Source organism: Pteropus vampyrus, unplaced genomic scaffold (assembly GCF_000151845.1).
Source record: "Pteropus vampyrus isolate Shadow unplaced genomic scaffold, Pvam_2.0 Scaffold1000003592, whole genome shotgun sequence".
Lineage (NCBI taxonomy): Eukaryota > Metazoa > Chordata > Mammalia > Chiroptera > Pteropodidae > Pteropus > Pteropus vampyrus.
In genome coordinates, this window is record NW_011917994.1 from 27880 (window position 1) to 55711 (window position 27832).

Consider the following 27832-nt stretch of genomic DNA (forward strand, 5'->3'; position numbering starts at 1 on the left):
GTTTACTCCCCTCTGCATGGTCCCCACACAGCCCGCCCCCTGCACAGATGGCGATCGTAAAACTGATCACCTTCTAGGTGCCAGTCACAGTGCTAAGCTATTCATATATATATATATATATATATATATATATATATATATATATGACATTCAAGCAGAACAGGGCAGAAAGCACTCGCAGGCCCCTGAGGTCGATGGTGAGAAAAACAAACTCTGTCAGGTCACCTCCAGCCTCTACCTGGAGGCTGACACTCAGTGTAAGTGAACAAATAAAGCCGAGAGGAACAGGTTCGCAGGTTCTCTGCGGCGACCCGCTGCCCTGCCCCAGCCCTGCACCACCGCGGTTTCTATTTAAATGACGGCCAGGTAGCGAATTCCGATGGAGATTTCAGACACTCAGACCACTTTGTTAGAGGAAGGAGAATTTATTAGGCCGGCGGAGCGCGTGGGGTTAATAACTCCATGCACGAGCTCGCTCTGGTTAGATCGATTACGGTTTATATACCTCTGCAGTGTCCATGCAAGGGGCACTCGATTCCTATGTCTGAGGTTTCACAGGTGCCTCCTTTCTCAGGATGGAAAGTGGAAGCTTCAGGATTGGGAAGCACTGGGGAGGAATTTCCAGGCCACTGGTTTTACAGGTCGTTTGTTTTACGGCCTGTAAACATGCAACAGGCATTTTTACAGGAGGAGAAAAGTACTGATTAGAAATGTCGGCCAATGAGAGGGAACTTGCTCTTCATCGACAGGCCACGTGAGCAGAACGAATCACGATATGATCCTCATGGACGAGAATATTCCGCTAATAGGCTGGAGCTTAGCCATTGTTCGGCACTGAACCCCGCGAGGAGGCTGACCCTGCATTTCCTCCCTCTCCTCCCAGTTGTACTATCCCTTTAACCACAAGGTGTCCAGAGACACGAACCTCCTCCTGGGGAATTAGCATCCTCCCAGCTGCACACCAGAGACTGGGGCTCCGATGGCATAGGTGCCACCGAAGGAAGACAAGAAAGAAAACAGTTTTCTGGCCGATACAGAGCTGAGTCCTTGAGAAGAGCCAGGGGCCTTTCGGGATCAATAACATCATTTTCTGGTAAGGAAAAAAAATACATGTGGTAACGTGAAAGTGACTAGTAAAGTGTATTTAAATCTGCAGAGCAGCAATGAGAGAAGAGTCCCATTGTCCTGCCATAGCTGGGTCACTTCAGACCCAGCTGGGGAAGTGCCCTTTAGACGGGAAAATGGACCTGTACAAAGGTCGGTAGAAATATGGCGAAATCTGTGACAGCATTTCCTCGCATTGGCTTTGGAGGGCTGGAAGCTGCGCTGCTTGCCAGGTGAATGTCCTTTGGTACGTGATTCACCTCTCAGGGTCTCGGGCCCTGACACGTTGAGAACTAAGCGGGACGGTGTGCAGAAACACCTCACACGGGGAGAGCGCCAAACGCTCGAACCTCTCTTCACGGTGATTATTTTCCTCCATGTCAGGTCTGGGGTCACTGAGAGTTCAGAAATCACCCTCGATCGGGGCTGAGGTCGGGGGATGTTTTGTTGAACGCACGTATAGATATTCCTACAAAGGTAATGTTCTAACCCTGAGATTTGACCCTGGAATCGCCTGAACTTCCCACGGAATCCCGGGATGGGGAACGGCGGGTCAGGGCACACCGGCGGCTCCTCAGAGTCGTGTGACCTTACCCATGCGTGCCACAGAGAGAGACAGAAGGAAAAGTTGCCGGCAGGAACATTTTCAGTTTCACTGAAAGATCCTACTCTGTGATATCTTGATTTGTATGTTGTTACCAATGATTGTGTTTGTAAGACCTATTTTCCTGTTGGAAATGATGGAATGTATATTCAGATCAGATCTGTTTATGAAACTTAGTTTTGGATATGTCGGTATGTTGATCTGATGATTTGTTAAGAAATGGAAAGTTTGTCCATGGAGGTATGGGAAGTAAGAACGGTTCAAAAAAACGTCGTTTTTGGAGAAGATGGAGATTTACATTTCAAAGTACCTGCTATGTTGTCTGCACTGTGCTCCTCCGGAAGCAAGAATGTCCTAGGTGTCCCAGATCTTGAGAGTCTTGACAATTCATCATTAAGCCGGACCAAGAGAGATCGAAATGATGGAAGTGAGGGCTAGAATGCGTCAGACCGATGGGGGCTCAGTGCAGCCCCAAGAGCCTGGAGCACAGGGACAGGGTGTTAAAAGAGGCAGGGATGAGATGCGTCGCCATGACGGTAGCGGCTCCAATCCAACGGCTCGTCTAGCTGCTCGTAGGTCGAGCAGCTAAAGCCCCTGCCATACAGAGTACTGACGTTTGATTTTTACCGTGCGGCACTTGTTGAATCCTGGTCACATACCTGGCCCGGTGCCGAGGTGCCCACTTATGGCCCACGAGCAGCCAGTGAAGAAAGTTTTACCACTACTCCGATTGCACAGGTGAACGGACACCTGCAGATGTTAAGCAGCTTGGCAAAGGTCTTCAGAGCGATGCAAGTGTGTGGCATGTGTGTGTGAGCACGCGTGTGCGTGCCTGTGAGCGTGTGTGTTTCGGACGGGGTCTCGTTTTCGCGATATGCTAAATCATGCGCACGGCCCCTCATTTTCTCCACCTCCCGCACCCCTTCTTACCCATGATGCCTCCATCACACTTCCAGAAAACCGCCCCGTAGGCATTCTCCCCCTTCTTCGTATGTTGACACTGTAGAGTTCGATCCCAGAAGTGCTGCCATAAACAGCCCTTTCTGGGTCGCAGTCAATTGCATTTGCTCCGTAATCCAGACGCCACTCTGAGCAGCAAAGCGGGCCTGGAGCCACAGAGACGGGGCGCCATGCCCTGTGCCTTTGTTCTCTCGGTTCTATGTTTTCAACACCCCGAAGCCGCAGGCACCCTTTGTGCCAGCAGATGTTTCCATTCCGTGCGAGGCAGCTGCAGGGCACCGGGGCGAGCGAGTTCACCTTCGGCAAGGAGCCTTCACTGGAAAAGGCAGCACAAAGCATCTGAAAAGCAGGGCAGCTGAGCGGGCGAGCTCTGAAGTCAGACCCAGCAGCTTCAAGGCTCGCTCTGCCATCATGAGATGTATGACTTGGGCACGTTACTTAAGCTACACGGGGCTCGGTTTCCCCATCCCTGAAATGGAGATAATCGCAGTACCAGACTCACAAACTTGTCGCAATGGGAATGATACCAGGAATGTAAGGTGCCTGGTCTACAGAAGCACTTAGTAAACATTGGTTTACATGAGTGAGGAAGGGCTGCATCATGGGAAGTGTGGAGGATGCAAGACATCGCCCCTCCCCACGCCGTCTCGGGAGGGGAGAGAGACAGGGCACAGGTGTTCCAAACGATCATTAATGATACAAATAGACAGCGGTCACCCGAGTAGTATAGATGCATGTTATGGAAATTCAAAGGAAGAAATCATCACAGAATTAGAAAAAAAAAATGTTAGCTTACAGATGGCTGTCCAGTAAAAGAAAGTGAGTTTACCAATATCACCAAGCTGGTTTTGAAAGAGTTGGGAGTAAAGCCCAGGTCTCATGATTCATCCCATGAAACTATATTGTAACATTACTAATGAAAATAATCTTAATGAAAACATTAGTTAACGATGTGAAGGTACTTTTTACATGCTAGGCGTTTCACATACATTATCTTATTCAATCCTCACAATAACCCTGGGACAGAGTTATTATACTCTCCCCCATTTAAGGGATCAGAAATTGAGGTGCAGGAGGGATAAGCAATTTTTCCAAAGTCCTATGGCCTGAAAAAGGGTGAACCACGACCTAGATCAACAAGGGTTGCAACCACCTGTAACGGAGGGCTGGAGGAGAGAGGCCGGAGGGGTAGCCAGAAGCAAGGGGGTGACTTTAGATTGTTTGTGGTGGAAATGGACATTCATGAAAAGTGAATGGGCTGCTTTTACTAGAAGTAGAGGAATTTGCAAATACAGTTAGGACAGAGGACAAGGCAGGAAGAAGGGGCCCTTGAATGTCAATCCGGGCAGCAAATACTATCTCTTGTTTGGTTCGGGAGAAGGTAGAGACAGAAGACAGGGGCTTGATAATTCCTTAGTGGCGGGGCTTTTTAGTTTTCAGGCTAATGTGGTCAGAGACCGAATGAGGAGGAAGATTCCACTGGTGGGGAGATTGGTCAGTGGCTGGCCGCTGCAGCTCTGAAGAAGGATGGGGTGTTCTCCAGGGGTTCCCCAACTTCCCAGGGGCTCAGAGACGCAAGCCCACTTTCCAATCCTACCACAGAGCATCAGGGAGACACTAACGCTCTCCACCCGCCTCTCCCCACAGGCCCTGTGCTACTTCCACGCCTGCACCCGACGCCAGGCCCCTTTGGGAATCATGAAGATTTTCTCTTGCTACCAGGTGTTCAGATCCATCTGGCTCACCAGGCCACCTGGCCGGTTCTTTCACAAAGTCCATGGGCTATGTGCACCTCTGACTCTTGCTGACTTCGAAGCCATAACTCTCTGTGAGAAGCCAGTGCCCAAGAAGTTTAACTTTGCTGGGGACGTGCTGGACCAGTGGTCCCAAAAGGAGAAGGTAGACGATGAAGAGCTCCCGTTAGATGCTCGATGCCCCTTCCGTTTCCTTGTTGCGGGGTCTGCTCTGCACTTTGATTCGATTCTTTCATCCGTCTTGGCTCCCTTAGTTTGCTTTCCAGCTGCTCTCCCCTCTCTCTCCAGGGACACTCTCTGGGCCTCAGCTACGCATGGCTGCCTTTCTCCGGAGCCTCCTCTGTCCCCTTCACCATGGGCACTCAGAGTCACGCTTCCTTTCCTTCATCTTTCTCTCGTGCTACACTGTAGCTCTGGCTCTCCGCACCCTTACTGGGGCTGCTCACGGGCTTATCCAAGACACAGTGAGTGATCTGTGCTCTGCTTTTACGAGCAGTCATCGTGGGAGCAGTTAGGTGAGAATCAGAAGTTGAGAAGAATAAAGCAACGAGCCTTACAGAGTGTCTGCAGTATAGCCTGGGGTCAAGGCTTCTGCTCACTGACCCCCACCGCATGACAGGCACTGAGCTAAACTCTCTACTTCTCAGCGCTTACAAAATGCACTGCAAGACCTGTGCTTCCGAATATCCGCAGTATTAAGTGACGTTGAATCAGTCCTTCCTGTGAGAGAGGAAAGTCTTTCTTTAAGCCCATTCTGTTTTAATACCTCCTGACACTTGCTAAACTCCCTTTAGAACATACAGATCAGGTAGATGTTGATGATCTCTAGATGCAAATTAAGAGCATATTTTGTTTGCAATGTGCTTATTTTTCAGTAAACTCCTTTTGGCAAGCAGTACTGATTTTCCAGTTATGGTGGTGATTAAACACATTTCCCTTCTTAAGTAAATGTACACAAGTGAGCTGATATAAAGAAAAATACAGAGAACAATAGCACGGGTGTAGACAGATCTTGCAAAATTTCGCGATACTCGAATGACTAAAGATTAAGAAATACTGACCTATATTATTTCGTCAAATCCCCACCACCACCTGGGGACTGAAGACAAGCAACTTAATCTCGCAGAAGTTAAGCTCCTTCTCCAAAGTCACCAATGCCAAAGGCACCTGAACCGGGCCCTGACCTAATGGTGCTCACGTATGTAGGTAGGGATGCATCTGTAACACAGGACGATGTCACGGCGTCACCGGGACTGTGAGCACAGTGCCACCTGAGCTCAGACAAGTCAGCCAGGAGAAGCGCTGGCTAAGAAAATCCTCGCAGAAAGTGAGATGGAAGGCGGGCTTGGAAGTCTTTTCCAACGAGGGACAGTAAAATGAGAATCGCACATAGGGGAAGGGACGGGGAGTCATTTTTTCCCCAGGGAGATACATAAAAGAAAGGTTTGCAGTCCACAGGACTCACCGTGTAGAATCGAATCAATCAGTCGGGCTGGCATTGTCCCCACCTGCACGGCCCACCACCCTGCTCTTCATTTCCTATGAAACCCACCCCAGCCTTCTGGGCAGAAACAAATGTCATGCTTCTATCAACGGAGGCACATCCGCTAGGGTTATGTGGATGGAACAGAATTTAACTTAAGCAAGAGAGAAACTGATTGGAGGGATATGGGAGAACTGAAAAAATGGGGCTGGAAGCTTGGAGTGTCTGGGAGAGAAGCTCTAAGTGGCCCATATTGAGTCCCATGCCCACGTGGTGGTCAGGGAAGGGTGAGCACCCCGAGGTTGTCTCGCCAAGGCTGTATTCCGCAGAAGGGTCGTCCCCCAGAGACGAACCGGGGTGCTCTCACCTGATTCCACAGACATGGATGCTGAGGGGACATAACAGTAGATGTCCCATCTACCTGGTGACCATTCATCTAAGCCTTCTCCTCTCTTTCCCGTGTGCCCGTAACCAGACAGGAGAGAGACCGGCCAACCCAGCCCTGTGGTGGGTGAATGGCAAAGGGGACGAGGTGAAGTGGAGCTTCGGAGAACTGGGCTCCTTGTCCCGCAAGGCGGCCAATGTACTCACCAAGTCCTGCGGCCTAGAGAGAGGTGACCGCGTGGCCGTCATTCTGCCCCGAGTCCCAGAGTGGTGGCTTGTAAACGTGGCTTGTATGCGAACAGGTCAGTGCCAGTGATGAACTTTGCTAGACCATGCAGAGACAGAGAGACTGAGAGCTCACTTGTTACTTCTGACCGAAGCCAGGCTTACACAGGCAGAATAAGAGTTAACACGAAGAGCAATCATGCTGTGATAATAGCAACTACCTTAAAAGGCAGGTATTATTGTGATGCCCATTTCACATGAGAGGAAACTGAGGCTCAGAGAGGTTAAGATCCTCACCCAAAGTCACACAGCTAGCAAGCTATGCAATTGGAAGTGCTGGATTATGATGTATTCACCCAGATGATCCAGAATTGACTTCACCGAATGCATTTGGATTCTCCCTGACATGAAAATACAAAAGATAAAATAATAATAATAATAATAATAATAATAATAATAATATTTTTAAGAAAGAGCATTTTAGCATGCAAGGACTTGTTAGAATATGTCAGCTCTACCTCTTCCCAGGCAAACAGACGAATGTATTGAATGACACGTTTTTCTCCCGAAGTAGTAATTTATAATGTACCGCAAATAAAATTCTGCGGTGTTGCTTCCACCTCTAGGGCAGAGGTCAGAGAAAACCATGGCCCATGGGGTGGCTCTGGTTTCATCATAAAGCTTTAAGATTTTCATGGACTCAGCCATGCTCCCTCATTTACGTGTCTGTGGCCTCTTTTTGCTCTGTATCAGGACTGCTGACTGACACAGAGATGGTACAACCCACAAGGCCGAAAATATTTACTATCTGTCCCATTACAGAAAACGTTTGCCACGACCAGACATGTATAACTCCATTAAACCTAAATAAGAATATCAAAGCATTCTCTGTACTACTGTGTTGAACACAAAGATACTTGTTGCAATATGATCGATAATAGAAAAATTGAAAGCTATATAGAGATAATTAAATATTTTATAACTTAGCTGAGTCTAAAGTCTGGTGGAGGTGTGTTTATTGCTAATTGAAACTGACAATGCCTTTAATGATGGGATATCATTAAAAGGCCAATTATAAGGATTTCATAACGGTGTTGAAAGATGCTCTGGCTCCCAATATCAAATCAAAACGCTAATACATAAAATTTATTTCGCATTCACTATAAAAAGGAACTTGCAAATGTGAAACCAGTTGTGCATTAGAAGATTAAAGGTGGTTTATTTGTCATAAAAATGCATTTAGTATTATGTAACATGTGTTACGTAATTTGTGAAATGCAGAGATTAAAAATGAACCCACAGATTGAATGGTCAAAAATATTTAATTAACTTAGATGCTCATCAAGCAGCTGGGGATTATGTTAACTCAAAATAGTTAACTCTTCTGAGCGAACGTTGAGAGGCGTGTACTACGCCGTAAAGTATGTACAGTCTAAAATCTGCTAGAAGGAAACCTCCCCCTTAACTCCCAAGCTAGATATCCAGCCATCGAACACGTTCATGGTTTAAATACACCAGGACTACTATTACTGAGCCCGAACGAATAACTGCCTTGGAAAATAATCTTATATTTTTGGATTGCGGAAGGATCCGAGATCATCGGAGCTAAGGCGTTCTAGTTAACTTCCTTGTCATCACTTACTTATTCATTTCTTCAAGAGGGGATGACACGTAAGCGCTCTTAAAATACATTCGATAAATAAAGTCTCCTTCCTAGGAATCCAACTCTACCTCTCCCTGTTGAGCTGACTTCAGGGACCTCGCCAAGAAATAAACAGCTTGATTTGTGGTACCGATCTTAGGCATCTCAGATGTGTCTTTGAATCCTGGTTATGCCACTTGCTACCTTTGCGACCCCAGGACTGGCTGTCATCTCTACACTGGGATTAATCTTAAGTGAGACACCAGGCACATAATAAGTGCTCGGTAACGCTTTGCACACACTCCGCTTTCTTCCAGTGATTCGCTTTAGCCGGTGCCCACCGCCGTGCCTCTGACGCCCCTCTAATTCTCTCACATCCGTTCTTCTCGCAAGGAGCTAGTAGCACAGAATCAGGCCGGCGCTTAGAACGCAGTAGGGAGGTGGGATAAACGAAGCATGGCCCGAACAGTGAGGGCACATCTCGAGGAGGCCAGACCGTGGGGAGGCTTGAGGGCCGGCTCTGCCACTCACCTGCCGTGACCCAGGCTCAGATGCCATCAAATGGCAATGACGGCACAGACCTACATGTCCCTTAAATCAGCGGACTCCAGGCTTTCTGGCTGCACAGGCTTTGTATAAGAATATGTGAGACGACATCCCCCCCATTGGTTATGGTGGTTTATATTGTTCTGCGCTAATAGAGTATGCATGCTATAAAATATATACAAAAAAGAGATAAAAGGATTTCCATGCATTGTTTTTATTTTCAATTTCTTTTCTCATCCCTTGTGAATTATCTCGCAAAACTCACTTCGGAGACCATTGGTTCAAACGTGTTCATGAAAATGTGTTACGATGTGTAAGCTGTTATTTGCGTTCTATAATAATGATATAAATATTCGAGAAAATGTTGCATAGTAATAGCCCGCCATTACAATGTCTACTGTGTGCCAGACACTTACTATTATTAATTATCCCCACTTTACTGGTAAGGAAAGGAAGGCAGAGAGAGAGCGAGCACCAAGCCAAAGTCACAAAGCTAGAGAGTTGCAAGGACAGGGTTAGACCCAGGGCCTGAGAGACTCTGAGGGCAGGGCTCTAAGGCTCTCGCAGTGATCGGGGATCTGTGGCAGGTCCCTGGAGGACAGGCAGGGGGGCAGAAGGCCGGATCCCGCAGCCCCGCTCCACCCAGGCACAAGCCCAGGTGTCCACAGTCCACGGTGTCACGGAATGGAGAACAGCTCCACTCAGCTCGGGGCCCCCTCTCCTCCCCAGGGCTGGTCTTCATTCCGGGAACAACCCTGCTGACGGCAAAAGACATACTCTACCGGCTGCAAGCATCCAAGGCCAAGTGCGTCGTGGCCAGCGAGGAGGTGATCCCAGCCGTGGAGTCCATCGTGTCAGAGTGTCCTCACTTGAAGACCAAACTCCAGGTGTCTCCACGCAGCCGGCAGGGGTGGCTCAGCTTGCAGGAATTACTTCAGTGAGTATCTCCCCATCCTCATCTGCGGTTCCAGAACCAGTACCACTCACAGCTGCATCTCAGAGTCGCCTTGCCTCCGAGGACTGAGCAATGCCATGGGTTGACCTGGGCTCCTTCCCAGAAAGGAATCACCCGATGGCAGGGGGAAGGCAGCTCTGCCTCCACTTCCCGTTCCCACCTGGCCTGCCATGAATGTCCTGCATAGCTTGGCCCTCGCCTAGCTCGTGGACGCATCTCCCAACGCCCTCCCTGCCTTGAGCCCCTGTGGCCACTATTTTAGTTCCTGAAGCATGCCTTCCCTCAGGGCCTTTGCACCTGCTCCTCCTGCCTGGCATGCTCTTCCCTGGTCCCTTTCACAGTTGGGTCCTTCCTGTCAGATTTCAGCTCGGATGTTTCATCGTCAGCGAGGCTGTCCCTGACCACCCTACGTAGAGTAGAATTTCAAGCTACTCGGTCAGCTCTTGTTTTCTTTACAGTCCCTGACGCTAGCTGAATGTCACGACCAGTCATTTACCGTCTCTTTCTCTCCCATACCTGTCATTGGCATATTAGGGTCCAGGGGCCAGTTCTGGCTAGACATCTGTTTTTGTAAATCAAGTTTTAGTGGAACACAGCCACACCCCTTTGTTTACATACTGTCTATGGCTGCTTTCCTCTTATAAGAGCAGAGTTGAGTAGATGCAGCAGACACCTGAAGGCACACAAAGCCTCAGATATTTATTATCTGGCCTTTTACAGAAAAAGATTGCCAACAGGTAAGCTCTAAGAAGGCAGAGGCACTGTTTGTGTAGCTGATCACTCCATCTGCAGTTGCTACCATATAGCTGGTGTTTAAGAAATATTTACCGAATGAACGAACGAACAAAACAGATCGGTTAGCCTCAGCTTTCCTCATATGTGAAATGGGGATCATTATACTGTGCATATCTCAAGTGTTATTTAATGACAAAATAAGCTAATATGGGAGAAAGTACTTTCCGCAGTCTAAATAAAAGGGGAAGAAAAATGGTAATGAATGGTTTTATTGTTCATACAGCTGTTAAATAGCTTATGTCTTAAGAAAAACTTCTTCCAGAGAAGCTTATAGAAAGGGGACACGAAAAGCCTGTTGAATAATAGACCAGTTTTTCTCTTTTTGTTGGAATGAAATTTTATCCGACTAATTAGTGTAAACCAAATCCTATCGATCAATCCCCAAATTCTCTCCCAAGGCCCATGTGCATCCTGCCTTTTATAGACTGTGTAACTTTGGGTAGGTCAAGTGACATCTCTGAAACTCTGTATCTTCTCCTTCAAATGGGGATAAGGATAGTGTAGTTGGAGAAGAATCAAATGTGAAATGTTTAGTATAATGCCTGGCAGAGTAATTGCTCCATATATATTACAGTAATGATAATTATGGTCATTATTATTATCAAGTAGATACAGTCATTCAGCAGTGCGGTGATTCCCAGGTTATTTGAATAAGCTCCTCCATCGGTAAAATATTTTTTAACACACTCCTCAGATACATATATTTCTTTATAAATTACATACATGTACTTTTGAACATTACGCAAATATAAGAAATAGGCATTTTGAAGGATGAATAAAAGCATACATGTAACTTGAGGTTCTATTTTCTTCCTCTTCCAAGTTGTCTTGCAAACCCCCTGGGCAATACGCACCCCCACTTCAGAGGCCCCCTGTCATAAACAACTGCCACATTCTGCTGAGTCCCCAAGAAACCTTAAAGGTACCACAAAAGTGACAGGATGGACCTTGAACTCAACGTGAATTTCAAAATGAAATTTAAACATTTGTTGGGGAGGGGGGTGTATTTTTCAAGATAAGGGGAGTCCCTACTTCAAACGATCAACTTTGGAGTGTCTGACTCCACAAACGCACGGAGCGCTCCTCTGAAAACGAAGGCAAGCAGAGCGATCGCTGCCAACAGATGGCCAGTCTTTGAGAAAACCACACGCAGGAGGAATGAGGGCTCGCGTCACATCGTTAGAGTCTGTCTCTATCCAGGGAGTTCATTTTAAGGCTTCTCACCCTCCTTCTGCCTCCCAAGGATAGAAGTCCATGAACACACTCCAGAATACTCGTAACAGGATGGAGGAAAGGTCAAAATCATGGACCAGACTGATGTTTCTCTTTTTTATCCTGGTATAATGAACCCTTCCCTTGTCTTCCCTTCACTTTTCCACCCCCCCCCCCCGACCTCCCGAGCTATACAGGGAATGGTCTACTATGACGCACGTCGCTGCCTGACACCTGAACAAAATCAGTTTTATCAGTGCAAGGAGGACGAAAGGGATGCTCTCTGCTAAGGGACTGTGTCTGCCAGCGATAGTGAAGATACTGAATAAGAGTATTCCAAAGTTTGATTCAAATGCCAAAAGACCTTTCTTTAAATCACAAAAACTCCTGAGTAGTTCATAGCCATTTATAAAAATTCAGTACTAATTTTTAAAAATTCATAGATTAAATAAAATACACATCCATCTATTACTGAAAGAGATTGTGCCATTTGGCCTACAGAGAGATGGACTTTAAAGAGAGAGACAGACAGACAGACAGGCTTAGCAATGACCTGCCAGTTCCTTTAGGAGTTCGTGAAAAAGGCCTCTCACGCAGGCTCTGGATTAGGTTCACTATTAATGACCTTCTAGTATGAAGAGTGTGGACATGCAGAGCTAAGGGAGGAATATCAGAGTTAAACTTGTCTGCCATCTGCGGCCACCACCTCGGGGGTCCTGTTTTCCAGAGCCGCCTCTGAAGAGCACAGCTGTGTGGAGACCGCAAGTCAAGAACCGATGGCCATTTATTTCACCAGCGGGACCACCGGCTCTCCCAAGATGGCCTTGCACTCACAGAGCAGCCTCGGGATTGGGTATACCATCTCTGGAAGGTAGGGAGAAGAACCCTGTCTTTGCTAAATGCCTCTCTGTGCCTAGTCAACGCCTCTACACGGATGGCTGTTGGGTATCGCCCATGTGACTGTTGGGTATCGCCCATGTGACATCTCCAGAACAGAGCTCTGACGCCCCTGCCCAACCCGCTGACTGATGCAGCAAGAACTTCATTCGATCCCCACAGGAGCACATCTGACTCCTTGTCCTCACCGCCAGGGAGACTCACCCACCTGGAAAGGCCCTCCTAGACATCCGAAAACGAGCGCATCACTGTTTCATTGTCCTTAGAGCACGTACGGCTATTTGAAATTACGACACTGATTTGTGCATTTCCTCATTTTAATGTGAGCTTATGCGCCATCTAGCTCCCTAAAAAGAGCAGAACTCTGTTCTTTTGCTCACCGTGCCTAGCATATAACATTTGCTCAATAAATATTTGTCGCATCGATGGAAAAATTCCGGAAACTATGCCAAACCCAGCCTCCCACTCTACTCCCAGACTACCTAGAAATTAGAAAAAAGTCCTCTACGAAAGTGGAAGGGAGAACCCCTTATCCTGCCTTGCGGTTTCTTTTGGCCCCTCCCTGTAGCCATTGGGCTCCCGGGCCAGTCCTGAAAGATACCAGCTTGTTCGCTTTCCCGTTCTGTTTTGGTCTGTCTTGTCACTTCTCCACATCATTCAGGTATTGGCTAGACCTGAAGTCCTCAGACATCATATGGAACATGTCCGACACTGGCTGGCTCAAGGCCGCCATCGGCAGTTTGTTCGCTCCCTGGCTTTATGGAGCCTGTATCTTTGCGCATCACATGATCCAGTTTGATGCCGACGCCTTCCTAGACGTAAGTTGTGATGTCTGAGTACATCTCTAACTCGTCACCCCAAAACCACAGAAAAAGGACTCCTTAGAATACAGGGCTCCTTGGCCTTACAGAAATCACTCCTTTTCAAGAGGCAAAGCCTCTGGGGACTTGGTTTTTCAGTTTATTTGACTGCGTGGAGAGGGAACACCTGTCACACTCCAGCGCGACATCCTCTGTTGTTCAAGATTTGCTAATGTCACTAACTCTGTGGCCATTTAAAATTCTGATTCTCAAAAACGAATTAGAAGTCTCAAGTCTAGACAAAGCTATGGTTTCTGATTAGTGAAACAAAGACAATCACTGTCAGATCTGAACCCCTGTGTGGGGACCGAACGCGGGGTCCCCCTTTGCCCCCAACCCCAAGCTTCTCACCATTAATTCTCAGAACCCAATACTCTTCTCGAAACCAGGCATGTCCCTCCATCTCTGCCGGAGACAGCTAGACGGAGGTATCGTATTGCTTTAGCATTTAGAAAAGCGTGCTTGGGTAATTATCTTTCAAGCATGAAAAATCTATGAAGTTTACAGAAGCGCACATTATTAAATACACAGCACACCTGTGGGGGGGGGGAAGCTATACACACCCTGTGATTGTGCGAACAGGTCTGAGGAGATGGCTTGAGGTCTGAACAGAAGTGTAGGGTGACATAAGAACTGGAATCTCTACACGGGTTACAAAGTGCCCTGCAGTAGATAAGTTGACTTGGCAGTTTCAAAACTTACATCTGTAACAGAAAAATATCCTTTTTTATAAAATATTAAATACCTTATAATAGTTAAATAAAACATTTAACATATATCCTTATTTTAATATTCTTACTTAATGTTACATCATATTAATATCAATAATTCTTATTTAATACTATATTAAGATATATTAATGCTAATAACATAGTAATCATTAATATGATTGATATATTAATACAATGATATATATCTTACTAACTGTAATATTAAATAAGAACATCCTTATTTTACAGAGACAATGTGTGTATTTTCAGGGCTGTAAAAACATTTCTGGATTTACACTAATCTTAGTGACAAGCACTACACTTAATAAAAACGGTCAGAAGCACACACAGCAGCAATGCGCACTTAAGGATCAAAAGTCACTCTTGCTCTATGATGATCCAGACGCCTAGACACACATCTCGAGGGTGTTCTCTCAAATGCTTAAATTTAATACAAATTGTCAGTTCATCACGTGACTCAGTGGGACCTCTCAGAAAGAGGATCTGTAAAACATCAGCATTTCTCCAGATTTAGACTTCTTCGACTTTAAGGAACTAGAAGTGTAATGAGCCTTAAGTCTTAAACAATTAAGAAAAGGCCTGGAAAAAATGCTTTTCTGATGCACGTCATCAATTCCCTCAAAAGGACTGATATCTTTTACAGAAACGGTGATGGAAAGGCTTTGGTGGGCTGTCTTACAGGTGCAGAGCTGGTACTAATTACCGAGTAGTCACTACTTAAAACTCCATCACGAAAGGTAATCTGCCGCCTCAGGGTAGAATGAACCGGTTCATACTTTAGAGATGTTCTAAATTGAAATTCGCTTTTTGTTGAATTTGACTGTGCATGTCTATGACTATCACATACACTTATTCTTCCCAATAATTGAAAATTCCCAATGGACTTACAGTCACTGGCGACAACTAATAAATATTTGCTTTCTTATTCCTATGAGATGGGCTCACGTGAAAATGAGACAGTGAGGGGTCGCAGACATCAGCTCTCACCGTGGCCTGTAATGAACCGCTTCTGACATCCGTGTCTTTCTCCATCATCCAGACGCTTAGCACGTACCCCATCACGACCCTGTGCTGTGCTCCCACTGTGTACCGGATGCTCGTGCAGAAAGATCTCAAGAGGTACCTGGGTGGAACCCTCCCTTTGAATGCCAAACAAAAGCAATAATGGGACCAGAGAATCTACCCTCGGGGCCTGTCCTGTGCGTCCTAGGATGTCGGCCAGCATTCCACTCTGGCCTCTTCCTACTACGTGCCAGTAGAACCTCTCTCTCCACCAGTCGTGAGGGGCGAGAATGTCTCTGGATATTATCAAAAGTCCCTTGGGGGAGCAAAATTGCCCCCCAGTTTGAGATCAACAGAGGGACCCTCCAGGGGCAACGGAACAATTTGCAGGAACAACCAGAGCCCACTGTCTCAGAATATCCATGTCCCCTCCCGAAAACCCCACCACAACTACATTCACACTGCCTTGAAGAGGACCTAATGAAGTCTATGACTTGAGGATAATATTTAATTTGGCCGAATCACCTGAACATCCAGTGGAGTTGCAATGCATCTTTATTTAAGTAATAGGAATTTGATCCCTGAGGAGACACAAAGGAAGAGAGAAACACTGAGGTAGTGCGGGCTGGCCCGGCCTGGCCCCGCCAGGTGTGGACGCCCGGGAGGGACGGTACCTCGAGAGACGCGATAAGTGGACGTGAACCTTCCCTCGTCCTCTTTAGTGCCAGCTCCTTGGTGGCCCTCCAGCGTGAGTGTCTTGCTCACCTTTCAGGAGTAACTCAAGGGCCATTCAAGGGTCACTTGAGTGGGCACGACTCCTGTCCCACCATGCCCTCCCGCCCATTTAGGACCTCGCGGTGTCAGAGTCGGGCTGTCGCAGACTCTCTCGCCCCAGGCCTGGGGGCGGCTGAGTGGGAAGGCCAGTGGCTGAAAGCTCGAGCTTCAGAGTCGAACGGGTGGGGCCTGCTCCTTACTGACAGTGTGACCTCAGGCACTCAGATGACCCCGACAAGTCCTCTGAAGTCCCAGCACGAGAGAGGATGGAGGGCCGCCTCGTGGGGCTGCGGTGGGAACGCAGCATAAACAGTGCTGGGAACCTGACGGCCGGTGGGTGCAGAGCGCGGGCTGCCGAACGCGGCCCTGTGTCCTCTGCGAGGCCCTGGGCAAGTTCTTGAACTTCCCTCAGCCTCCGTCTCCTCATCTGTAAAATAGGGGCTGCGAGGACTGTACAACACCCCAGAAGCCCTCACGACACAGTCAATGCTCATCGAATGCCACCGTGACATCACTTGGCTCGCAGAAGTGCTTGATTTCATCAGTAGCCTTTCCCCTACCTTTCTCCTCCTTAAAAATCTGATAAAATGTCGGATTGGTCAGGACGCTTGGTTTTAATCGCCAACGCGTCCACATGCCTAGAACGACGTCTGACAGGACGGGGGGTGCGTGACAAACACTCCCTGGATAAACCCAAGACCTGGCTCTCCCAGCTCGTCCGCTTGTTGCCAGGGCACCCTGATTATCTTCTCAGACTTCTCCCCCCAAAACCCCCAACCACTGTCTCTCCAGATACAAATTCAAGAAGCTTCACCACTGCATGGCAGGAGGGGAGCCCCTGAACCCTGAGGTGGGCGAACAGTGGAAGACGCAGACGGGCCTGGAGCTGTACGAGAGCTATGGACAGACGGAGTCGGTGGGTTTAACGGCGGCGTTGAAGTTGATCAGGCCGGCAGCCCTCAACCCCGGACTGTCACACGACACTGGGACTGTCAACTGCACCCCAGGAGAGTCCCTGTTGTGCTCTGAAGCTTTAGGGAGCGTCCCGGGGCACCTCACCTTGCCAGCAGTTACCAAAACCTCTGAGTCACCGTTCGGTGTGGCCGAAGGGGAACGATGGTCATTCCGTAGTCTTCCTGTCTTCTCCCCACACGGGGGACATTTCGGAGGTGCTCGGGATTGAGAGGCCCCTGTATTACACTCACTCCAAGCTGCTCTTAATGGACCCCTTAGTCTAAAGGGGTGGGTTTCAAAGCGTGTCCTGGAACCAGCAGTGTTGGCAGCACCTGGGAATTCGGTAGAAATACCAATTCTCAGACCCTCACCCCTCCCCAATTCCCCGAGACCTACTGAATTAGAAATTCCGGGCTGGGGCCCAGCATGTGGGTTTAACAACGCTCCAGGTGATTCTGAGAACCCTCAAGTGTGAGAATCACTGGTCTAAACTAATAGATTTCAGAGTATGAGCTTGCAGACTGGGAAAATCAGTCAAAACTGCGTCGTAAGATTCACTGTCATGATATACATAACTACTGAAAATGAATTTTTACACACTCACAGAAAACATGTCTTCCCATTAGGGAGTCATTTGTGCTAATCGCAGAGGACAAAAGATTAAACCAGGCTCGATGGGGAAGGGACTTCCACCGCACGACGTCCAGGTGGGTTACGTCTGATCGCCTCACTGAAGAAGACAGAGTTTGGGGCTTTTCTGCTGTTCATGATACAACCCTTCCCGACCCACGTTCGTTTTGTGAAAAGAAAACTTGAAGAACCGGATTGTTTCTTTCATTCTAGATTATAGATGAGAATGGCGACACCTTGCCACCTGGCAAAGAGGGAGAGATTGCCATCAGACTGACGCCTACACGGCCCTTCTACCTCTTCTCTAAATACGAGGTACGGGAGTGGAGAACACGCTATTCACAATCTCACAGAAAAGGGGGTGCAGGGAGTCACACGGGCTCGGGGTGAATCTCACATGCGTCATGTTTGGCGACGTGCCCTGGGACAAGTCACAAAATTTCACTCTGGTTCCTCAACAGTAAAGGGGCGAGATCATCTGTCCCTTACACCTTGTGACGATAAATTTCTATGTGCATGAAAGCGATTGCAGGGCTCGTCCCCAGGGAGCACGACTGGACAAGCCACCAGGGAGAGGGAGTTGTATAGGTCCTGCTTTTTATTATCCTCCCAGGCCTTTTGTATTCTGTCCCAGGAACTACCTGCTATAAAAATTCATTTAGAAATAGAATGTGCAGTGTACCAGTCCGTCCCTGGGTGCCACAACCCCCGTTGCCGTTTCGACCAAATTAATCCCCCACGCCATCTTCGATCCCTAGGACAATCCGGAGAAAACTGCCGCCACGATGAGAGGAAACTTTTATCTCACCGGGGACAGAGGCAGGATGGACAGCGACGGGTACTTCTGGTTTGTCGGCCGCGCGGATGACGTCATCATAACCTCCGGGTCCGCACGTTGGCCCTGCTGGGAGGTGACCCTTGGCCGGGGGGAGAGGTCCTCAGGCGGCGTCGTGACCCGAGGCCCGCTGTCGCCCTCCAGGTACCGCATCGGGCCGTTCGAGGTGGAGAACGCGCTCATGGAGCACCCGGCGGTCGTCGAAACGGCCGTCGTCAGCAGCCCAGACCCGGTCAGAGGAGAGGTACGGCCCATGCCCCCGACTAACGTGGCGACTTCGCGTGTTCACGTTCTGTCCCCTCGACCACTCTAAAGCGTCCTGCAATTCCCGTGAGGCACACGTGTGGCCGAGATGTGCACGAGGCTTCGACTTCACAAAGGCATCGTGTCCCAGAGGGGATGTTAGGGTCCTAGGGGTGACAAGTGACAAAAATTCAACCCAAAGTGACTTAGGGTCAAACACAAATGACCATATTGGCTCACACGTAGGTGAGGGCTTTGGGTACAGCTCCGTCCACGGGTTCGCGTGAAGTCGGCAAAGTCTCTCTCCATTTCTGGGCGCAGTCGTTCCTTATGTCACCTCCACGTGGGCAGGTTCTTCCTACTTGACAGGCACCAACTGTGACCTGCAGAGCTTACGGGCCCCAGGGAAGGACACGGCAAGCTTTCCAGCAGCTTCCAGGCACTCCCACAATGGCCTGTGCTGATCACGGACCACACCTTAACCACGATGGTCCGGTGCAGGCCGACGGGCCAGCCCTGGGGCCCATGCCGGTCATGGGAGGTAGGAGTTAGTGGTCACCCCACCAGAGAGAAGTTAGGGTCCTCCCCACAGGAAAATCGCGGTGCTGTGACTCGAAAGGGGCAATCGATTCCGCACAAGCAAAGAGCTGCAGACTGCACTCTGTGCACGATTGGCACGGAACTCAGTCAATGTTCTCACAGACACGAGGCAAACAGGAGACTGCGTCCGGGGTCCCAAACAAGCCCCAAGCCTACTCAGGACACAGTGGAAGGGGAACGGCAGCAGGAGCAGGAGCTCCGGGGGAAGCCGTGTCATTTGCGGGGAGGAGACTCCTTTCCCCGTGGACGTTTCCTGCAGACTCACGAAGAGGCGAAATTTCAAAACACTTCACCTGACGGCGGCGTCCCACATCTCTGTCTCTGCCCCGTGCTCACACACCAGGGACCCTCTGCAGTGACACTCTGGGTCCCGTACTCATCCTTCCCGTTCCAATGCCACACTCAACGATCCCAGCCTCCAAAGTATTTTGCCCCTGACACCATATTCTCCTTCTCTCAATATAATTGATTTCGGCCAATCAGCAGAAGTGAACACCAATTAGAATCAATGTATGAGTGATTACTACTTAAATCAAACTCAGTAATTATCTCAGTGGTGGGTTTTAAATACAATTACGAAGACAAGCAAAAACTATCAGGCAAGAAAGACCTTTCCGACTTAGATGGATCCTTCCCGAGATTCCATCTCCCGGGGCACACGAGCCCTCCTTAGTGTTCCCCAAGCCCCTTCCAAACCAGCACTCTCTACAACCTCTGTTTGTACCCTTACTGTAAGCTTCTAAGAGTCTGGGTTTGTTGGAGCAAGTGGCCACCTGCACCCCTCACACCACAAGCAACTGACCTGGAGTTAGGTCTCAAAACCTCATTTGCTGGATCCAAGCGTTGTTCAGAGGTGATCTGTGGCATTTGCATTCATCACTCAAGCTGCTGTTAAGAAATAAGTACCCGGGTTCAGCATTTCCTTCCAAACTCCTGCTGGGTCTGAAAAACAAACCTCCATGTGAACTGACTTTCCTCCTGCAGGTGGTGAAAGCTTTTGTTGTCTTATCTGCGTCTTTTAAATCATCCAACCCAGAGAAATTAATTCCTGAACTTCAGGCTCATGTGAAAGAATCAACTGCACCTTACAAGTACCCAAGAAAGGCAAGTATTTCGCCCAAAAGTTAAGTGTATGTTACCGAGAAGGGTCTAAGCTAGGAAGCGTATAAGTGTCATTAGCTTGTGACTTCAGGATAGCAAATTATATAAGTAGAAGACACCTATTTCAACTTGTTTAGCCCTAAGAACTCTGCGTTAAAATATTTTATATCGGGACAGTACGATTGCTTGATAAACCACAAGTTTTGATTAGCTCTGCAAAACTGAATAACTAAAGATCCTTATAGGACTAATCAGTCCCATTCTGTGAAAAAAAAAAAATGGTGGCAGACCGTTTCTAGTAAAAAGACCGTACCTGATTCATCTACCATAGCACTCTTGGGCCCTTACTCATTCAACGCACATGCCTTTAATTATCAAGTAACCAAATTATCGAGTGACTTAAATTCGGTCACTTGATAATTTATGCAAACTGTGGAATCTTTCTTGCGAACTTCAAGGGAGGATTTAAGAAAAACTCTTTATAAGACACGAACAGTACTGCATGTTCTTCTACCCTGGAATCCTGCTGGTTGGTGACATAAGAATTCCATTTCAAGTGGCATCATCGGCTAAAAGATGGTTAATTTCAACCTAACTAGTTAAATTTTCTCCCTTAAATTCTCTGAATCAGTGACCAGGTGACTTTCAAAAAGGGTGGAGGATGTTTTAAACTACAGTTAAGTCTCATCTTGAGGAAACGGTCTTTTACCATCAAGTGAAAGCATAAGGAGAAAATTACGTATAGTCAAAATCACCTCCAAAAAATCCTCCACAGAACCTCCAGGACCCAGCTCTTAGAAGCTCAAAACACAAGAATTACCATTCTCTGGGCATTTACATGTGGCTATTTCCCTGGGGGGATTAGAGGCCAAGGTCTAGTTTGAAGTGGGGGGAAGCAATGGATTCGTCTTCTAAGAAAGCATACAGGTGGATCGGCACTAAAAACCAGGATGAGGAAGCCCCGCTGTCACATGTACAAACGCAAGTCTCTCCTGTCCAAAAACATTCAGTGAGCTTAGGCTAAGGTAACCCCGGACCGAAACTCAACGCCTGAGTCTCAGGAAAGCACTCTCCTATTGTACTGACAGTCGGGGTAATCGAAACAGAATTGACTGTCTCGTCATATGTTTTTGTTGCTTAGGTGGAATTTGTTGAGCAGCTCCCAAAGACAGTCACTGGGAAGATCAAACGCAACGTTTTAAGGGACCGCGAATGGGGAAGAATTTAGCGTGATGGGAACCTGAGGCATCAAGTCGCTGCACTTGCTCTTAGTCCTTGCTTTCTCGTAATTCGGCAACGACTCTTTAAAAGGCTTAAGATGATTCCTGGCTGAAAACTAAGTTTGTGTTCTGTACTTAGCCACAAGTAAACAGAAATCTAAAATCTTTGAGAAGAGAATTGTCAATGTCCAAACCGACAAAGGAAATGATTGTGACTTGTAGCGTTTAAAATTGCAGGGGTCAAATAAGTTTGGAAATGCACAGTGGACAACACATTTCTCTTGTGTGTGATTAACTCAAAATAAAGATTGAAACTGAGAAATGTTCAAGAGAGAATTCTGCTGAACATTTTTATATATTACTAATTCTTTAAGGTGGGATCAAATATTAATGTTAAAATGAGAAACAACTCAAAAGCCATTAAGTGAATTTAATTAAGTCCTTTCACTCATGTTGAAGCAAATTCACTGTAAAATATCTAAAGCTTGGGCCACTTTGAGTAATTATTCGAGAGCAGTTAAAGTTTTGTGTATTTACTTTTTAGGATAATGTCATGACTTTCATGCATCACTTGATATTTAAACATTTTTAGGATACATGTATTCACTATCAAGCAAGAGATTGTATTACCAAGAGGCAGGAAGAGAGTACAGAACACCAATCTTTAAGAAACAAATTTATTTTAATTCTAATGAAAAAAATCAGAAACTCTGAGAAACAAGCTCAATATTTGGCCATAGCAAAAGCAAAATACAAGTAAAAATAACATTTAGAAGGTATGTTTAACTTTAGAGAAATATATTTTATAATACCAAGTTTAACACTTTTCTTCCATGAAGCGAAGCAAATTTACTGAACCATAACACTGAACTGGACTTTTTTTTTTTTTTTTTTTTGAAACTGACACAATGTTTTTAAACAAAATTTAACAACAAAAAGCACTGAATTCCACCCCTGAAATCTCATCATCTGTAAGTAACATGCTCAAATGTCGGTGAACATAAACATTTGTAAACCTGAAAACAACTCATTCAATGAACAAATGCAGTCCGACAGAATACAGTACTTTCCAGCCAGGGGAGAACAGCTCGTCACACTCAGGTCTTACAAAGACAGACAAATACAAAAGGGGGTTAAAACAAACTACTAAACCCAAATCTTTTTGTAGAGTAGCAGCTTTCATAAAGCAAAAGGAACCTGGTTCCGCACAGTCGTGTGTTCTGTAAGCACATGGCCCATTTTATTCCCAGAGTCCCAAACTATGGAAACAAATGTCATGTTTGTCTAGGAGCAAGCACGTCTGATAAAGTCACCCGAATCCGCTCCTCCGTGTTCGCCCGAATGACACTCACAATGCTCATGTCCTTTCAAGATCACTGCCACCTATCGAGAGTAAACATTCTAAATGTGGGAAGCTACGTAAGGAAGTCCCAGGCTCATGGGAATTAGCAAGGACCCATCTTCCCTTTGTCCCATCTAAACCCTTCCAGATTGATTTTCCAAGCAGGACCTCTAGCTACGAGGATGAAAATACATTCCACGTCCATTAGCCATTGGTGCAGGAAGACTTAACATCTATAACACTCTCAAACTTCTTAACCTTTACGAATAAACCCATCCCCAAAAGCTCGTTTCCCACCCCCTTAAGATTCTCCATCTGGACCTGTTACTTTGCAACCCTCTTTGCTCTTCTGGCATTTTTCAGTTTTGCCCTAGAGGTCCCCTTGAAAACACCCTCAAGTTAAGGGACCTCTCACGGTATGTGAGGGTGAGCACTGAGGTTGAAAGATATTCTTATTTCAAAAGAATCCAGGAACCTCCCCTGTGTGAGTGTTCACCAATCACCCACGCCATCCCCGAGCTCAACCCAATGTCCGTGGGGCTACTTCGCCCTCCACACGGGCTGAAAACATCGCTAACTAAACAGCCTCCCACAGGGCTGCCCAGTCACTGCTCACCACCGTTGAGCACAGTATTATGCAGCTCAGACGTTCAAAAACACTATTTGCAGTCACAATTTCACATGGAATCCCAGCAACACCTCACAGAAACTCACCTCCAACACCGAATGATTTTTTTTCCTACGAGAGGTCATTTTCATTTGACTTAGAGCCTTCTGGGACTTGACTTGCAAGTTCAGGTTTAGCTCCTCCCTCCTTCACCACCTGTGTCTCAGAGCCGGGTTTCCTCTGCCCCTGGCCCAGCTCCTCACTATCCTCAGGTACGGGCTGCTGCTGATTTTCTCCTTCTGCTGCGTCATTTGGATGTGACGTGTCCCCAGGCTGCAAGTGAGCTGCTTTCTCGTTTCCGGCGTGTGCTGCCTGCTTCGGGTTATGCTGGGCTGTGTCCCTAGCACCTTTCACCACCTCCTGGAGATTGTATTTTCTGAACAACATGTAATCCTTCACGACGCTCAGGCAACAGACGGCTTTAATGATTTCCACCACCACTGTGTACTGCGGGTTGGTAAGATCCACTCTGTTTTCCGAATTGAGGCTTCCAACTATTCCTGTAACGAAAAGGACAGGGAGACACATAGGCGGAGAAGGACACGGGAAGCTCGATGGATACAAAAACCATCTTTCATCTCCCTCCGTTTGGGACTCGTTGAAGCTAAACACACACAAGTCCATTCTTCCACACGGACCTCGTCGAATTCCCTGAACTCTTTCAAAACGTAAAAGTAAATGAAATCCTGGGAATTTAACAAGAGCATTTTTCCTTCCCTCAGAAATTTCAATCTTGATTTGGAAGACTTATTAATGTCTACCTATCAGAAAACCCCCCATCCAGCATCTTGAAATCAGTGATGTTTAATATTAGCTTAAGGACATCTCAATATACATGCTCTACGCTCAGAAAGGTAAGTCTTACAGCTTTAAAAATAATTCTTAAAGAGAACAAGTATTTTTCATCGAAGACCGACGTAAAATCGCGAAGAGAAACATAGCTGCCTATTCTTTGATAACTTCTCCTCTACTCACGTGGCTGTTATTTTGAGATTTGTACACAATCTGAAATGGCCCTTTCTTTGGTGCCTTAGACCAGGCTTCCAAAAAGGTTTTGCATATTTTTTCATATCTTCTAAGAAAGCCTTGCACGAGCCTGAGACGGGTAGCATTCGCAGAATAACCCGAGGCTTCTTCTTCTTGGTTTTGTACATATCCTGGAGAATATGATGCACCAATTTCTCCGGTTCTAAGAGGAGAAGACAAAAAAAACAGCTCACGACAAACAAATAAGAATATAAGTTCTCAGACATTTTTTAAAGACTCTTCAAACTCTCTAAAATGAATTTTCACTGGCCGTGACATAAGTTGACAGTAGAATAGAGGAAATGATCATGATGAGTTTGAAGTAAGTCTAACCAACCATGTTTTCCAATTAATGTTTCTTCGACGCCTACTATGTTTTAATACTGCGTCTAACGTGTTAGCTCTTCAGCATTCCTGCTGCTTTCACTAGAAATTCTGTTCCTGAAGACACAGGAGTTACCAGTTTTGTGATGTCTGATTCGTCCAATGACAAAACCATACTGTTTTCCTATCATAGCAACTATCAGATTAAGAAACGTTAAAGAGTCTACACTTTTTACAAAAACAAGACAAAAATCTGCAAGTCACTGAAAAAGACTGACTTGCTCCATTAGGCAAGTCTGCACGGAGTCCTAACCTCACACCTGGGGAGCCTCGATTTGAGAAGACCATGATGCAGTACGCCTGATCGCATACGAGTCTGTGCAGGGCTGCTCAGTGTTTCTGATATTTCTAAGTTAGCCAACTGCATTTAAAAATGGGGACACGGCAGGGTCCAGCCTCTGTCCTAATAAGAAAGAAACTTATCTCACCGTGTGTTAAAAGGGTCGAGAATCAGAGACATCTGTGTTTATATGTCTTCTCTCTCTCTATCCAGATGTTTCTATCAGGATGTGTATCTCTCTTCATGACAATCAATTTCTGTATCTATAATAATGCCAATTATTATAACTATATCAATATCACGATCTCTAACTATATTATATACTATGTCTGTAGTTATAACTAGATCGATATCTATATTTCTATCAACATATATAATGACACTGATAATTATAACATCAATCTAACTGCATCTGCACCTCTAACTAGTGCTATATGTATATATATTCCTCACAACACTCCACCCATAGGTGCTCAAGTAATGTTAGATTCTTTCCTTTTGGACATAATTCAGAAAAGCAGAAGATGAAAATTGGGGAGAGAAAACCCAGCGTGCCTACAGATTATCCGAATAATAGATAAATATATTTTTCACTCCTCAAATATTTATCGTGGGTCTATCCTGTGCCACGTACGGTTTTAGATGCCATCCGAGGTGAATTAGGCCGCGGGAGCTCCTGCCCTCTCGGGGTGTATAGTCTGAAGAACAAGATTGTTTTTGAGAACGGTCTTCTCAAGTGCTTTCAAGTGTCATTTGAAGACGATTTGGCATGGCGGCTCTGAGAGGCAGTTATGCTAGAGGAGAGTTCCTGCAATAGATGTCTGATTGCACTAGCCTTGGGACTGAAAAATATATTAAAAAAAAAAACGATTTATTTTGTGAGGTAACGCATTTATCAAGTCCTAGAAAAATGTAGAGGTACAGAGCCAGGGTTGGCCCTGCCGCCTACCAGCTAGGTGGTCTTGGCCACGGTTTGTGTCCGACCTTGAAGGCCCAGTAATAACAATCTTGCTTCCCACCAGATTTGGCGAGATCGTCCTCATATATCACTTTGCCAACTCGGTGTCCCATAAGGGTAGGACTCAATAAATGTTGTGATGCCCTCTCACACCCAGAGAATTCGGACACCAATCCTCCAGTTAGAGATTTCGAAGAAAAAAAAAATTTTTTTTTTTTTTTTAATGAAAGCCATTCCCCTTGTATAATGCGAACCTGATTCTACAGTTTTCTTTCAAGTGTTCACCTTCGGGCTCTGGTTTACTCCCTTCTGCATGGTCCTCCCACAGCCCGCCCCCTGCACAGATGGCGATCGTAAAACTGACCACCTACTAGGTGCCAGTCACTGTGCTAAGCAATTCATATATATATATATATATATATATATATATATATATATATATATATATATTCCCGTTTATCCCCCTCACTCAATATCATTTTGGCGGTTAAGAAAATCAAGTTTCAGAGAAGTTAAGAGACTTGCCCAAGGTCACCCAACCTCTAAGTGGCATTGCCAGGACTTGAAACTGGGCTTTCTGATTTTAAATTCGGAACTCTGTACATACTTTTCTGCCCCCAACACACACATGCACATGTACACACACGCACACACACAGGCAGAAGCTGTCGCTTGCCGGCCCTTCACCCCCATCTTACCTGGTACCGGCTGAGGGACAGGCTGGTAAGAGGTTCTTGGACTGCTATAGAAAACACAACTTTGCACATTCCGTTCTCTCTGATCACCTGTGTCGTGGAGGGTGTACGCGACAGAACTCAGCTTCTGGCTGCAGAGGAGATGGAGAACGTGGCAGGAAGCGGGTGATTCAGAAGGAAGAAGACATTCAAGCAGAACAGGGCAGAAAGCACTCGCAGGCCCCATCTCACACGGGGTGAGCGCCAAACGCTCGAACCTCTTTTCACTGTGGCGATTTCCCTCCACGTCAGCTCTGGGTCACCGAGACTTCAGGAATCACCCTCTATCGGGGCTCAGGTTTGGGGATGTTTTGTTGAACGCACGTATAGAGAGATTTCTACAAAGGTAATGTCGTAACCCTGAGATTTGACTCTGGTATCGCCCGAACTTCCCACGGAATCCCGGGATGGGGAACGGCGGGTCAGGGCACACCGGCGGCTCCTCAGAGTCGTGTGACTTTACCCATGCGTGCCACAGAGAGAGACAGAAGGAAAAGTTGCCGGCAGGAACATTTTCAGTTTCACTGAAAGATCCTACTCTGTGATATCTTGATTTGTATGTTGTTACCAATGATTGTGTTTGTAAGACCTCTTTTCCTGTTGGAAATGCTGGAATGTATATTCAGATCAGATCAGTTTATGAAACTTAGTTTTGGATATGTCGGTATGTTGATCTGATGATTTGTTAAGAAATGGAAAGTTTGTCCATGGAGGTATGGGAAGTAAGAACGATTCAAGAAAAACATTGTCGTTTTTGGAGAAGATGGAGATTTACATTTCAAAGTACCTGCTATGTTGTCTGCACTGTGCTCCTCCGGAAGCAAGAATGTCCTAGGTGTCCCAGATCTTGAGAGTCTTGACAATTCATCATTAAGCCTGCACCAAGAGAGATCGAAATGATGGAAATGAGGGTTAGAATGCGTCAGACCG

General features: G+C 46.6%; 1 protein-coding gene across 2 annotated transcripts; it reads left to right on the top strand.

Annotated features, from left to right (window-relative positions):
* Positions 1–774: 774 nt before the first annotated feature.
* Positions 775–21847, top strand: ACSM4 (acyl-CoA synthetase medium chain family member 4). Of its 2 annotated transcripts, none has more exons than XM_011387359.2 (14): positions 775–1093; positions 4316–4567; positions 6381–6591; positions 9432–9639; positions 12392–12535; positions 13223–13379; positions 15192–15271; positions 16721–16844; positions 17509–17589; positions 17726–17827; positions 18271–18398; positions 18492–18591; positions 20175–20294; positions 21433–21847. In XM_011387359.2, exons 2-14 carry the CDS (start codon positions 4367–4369, stop codon positions 21517–21519), a joined length of 1743 nt encoding a protein of 580 aa, XP_011385661.1. In that variant the 5' UTR covers positions 775–1093; positions 4316–4366; the 3' UTR covers positions 21520–21847. The 2 variants fall into 2 exon arrangements, with proteins under 2 accessions (XP_011385661.1, XP_023382835.1); XM_023527067.1 differs by having other exon boundaries at positions 18271–18350.
* Positions 21848–27832: the final 5985 nt, after the last annotated feature.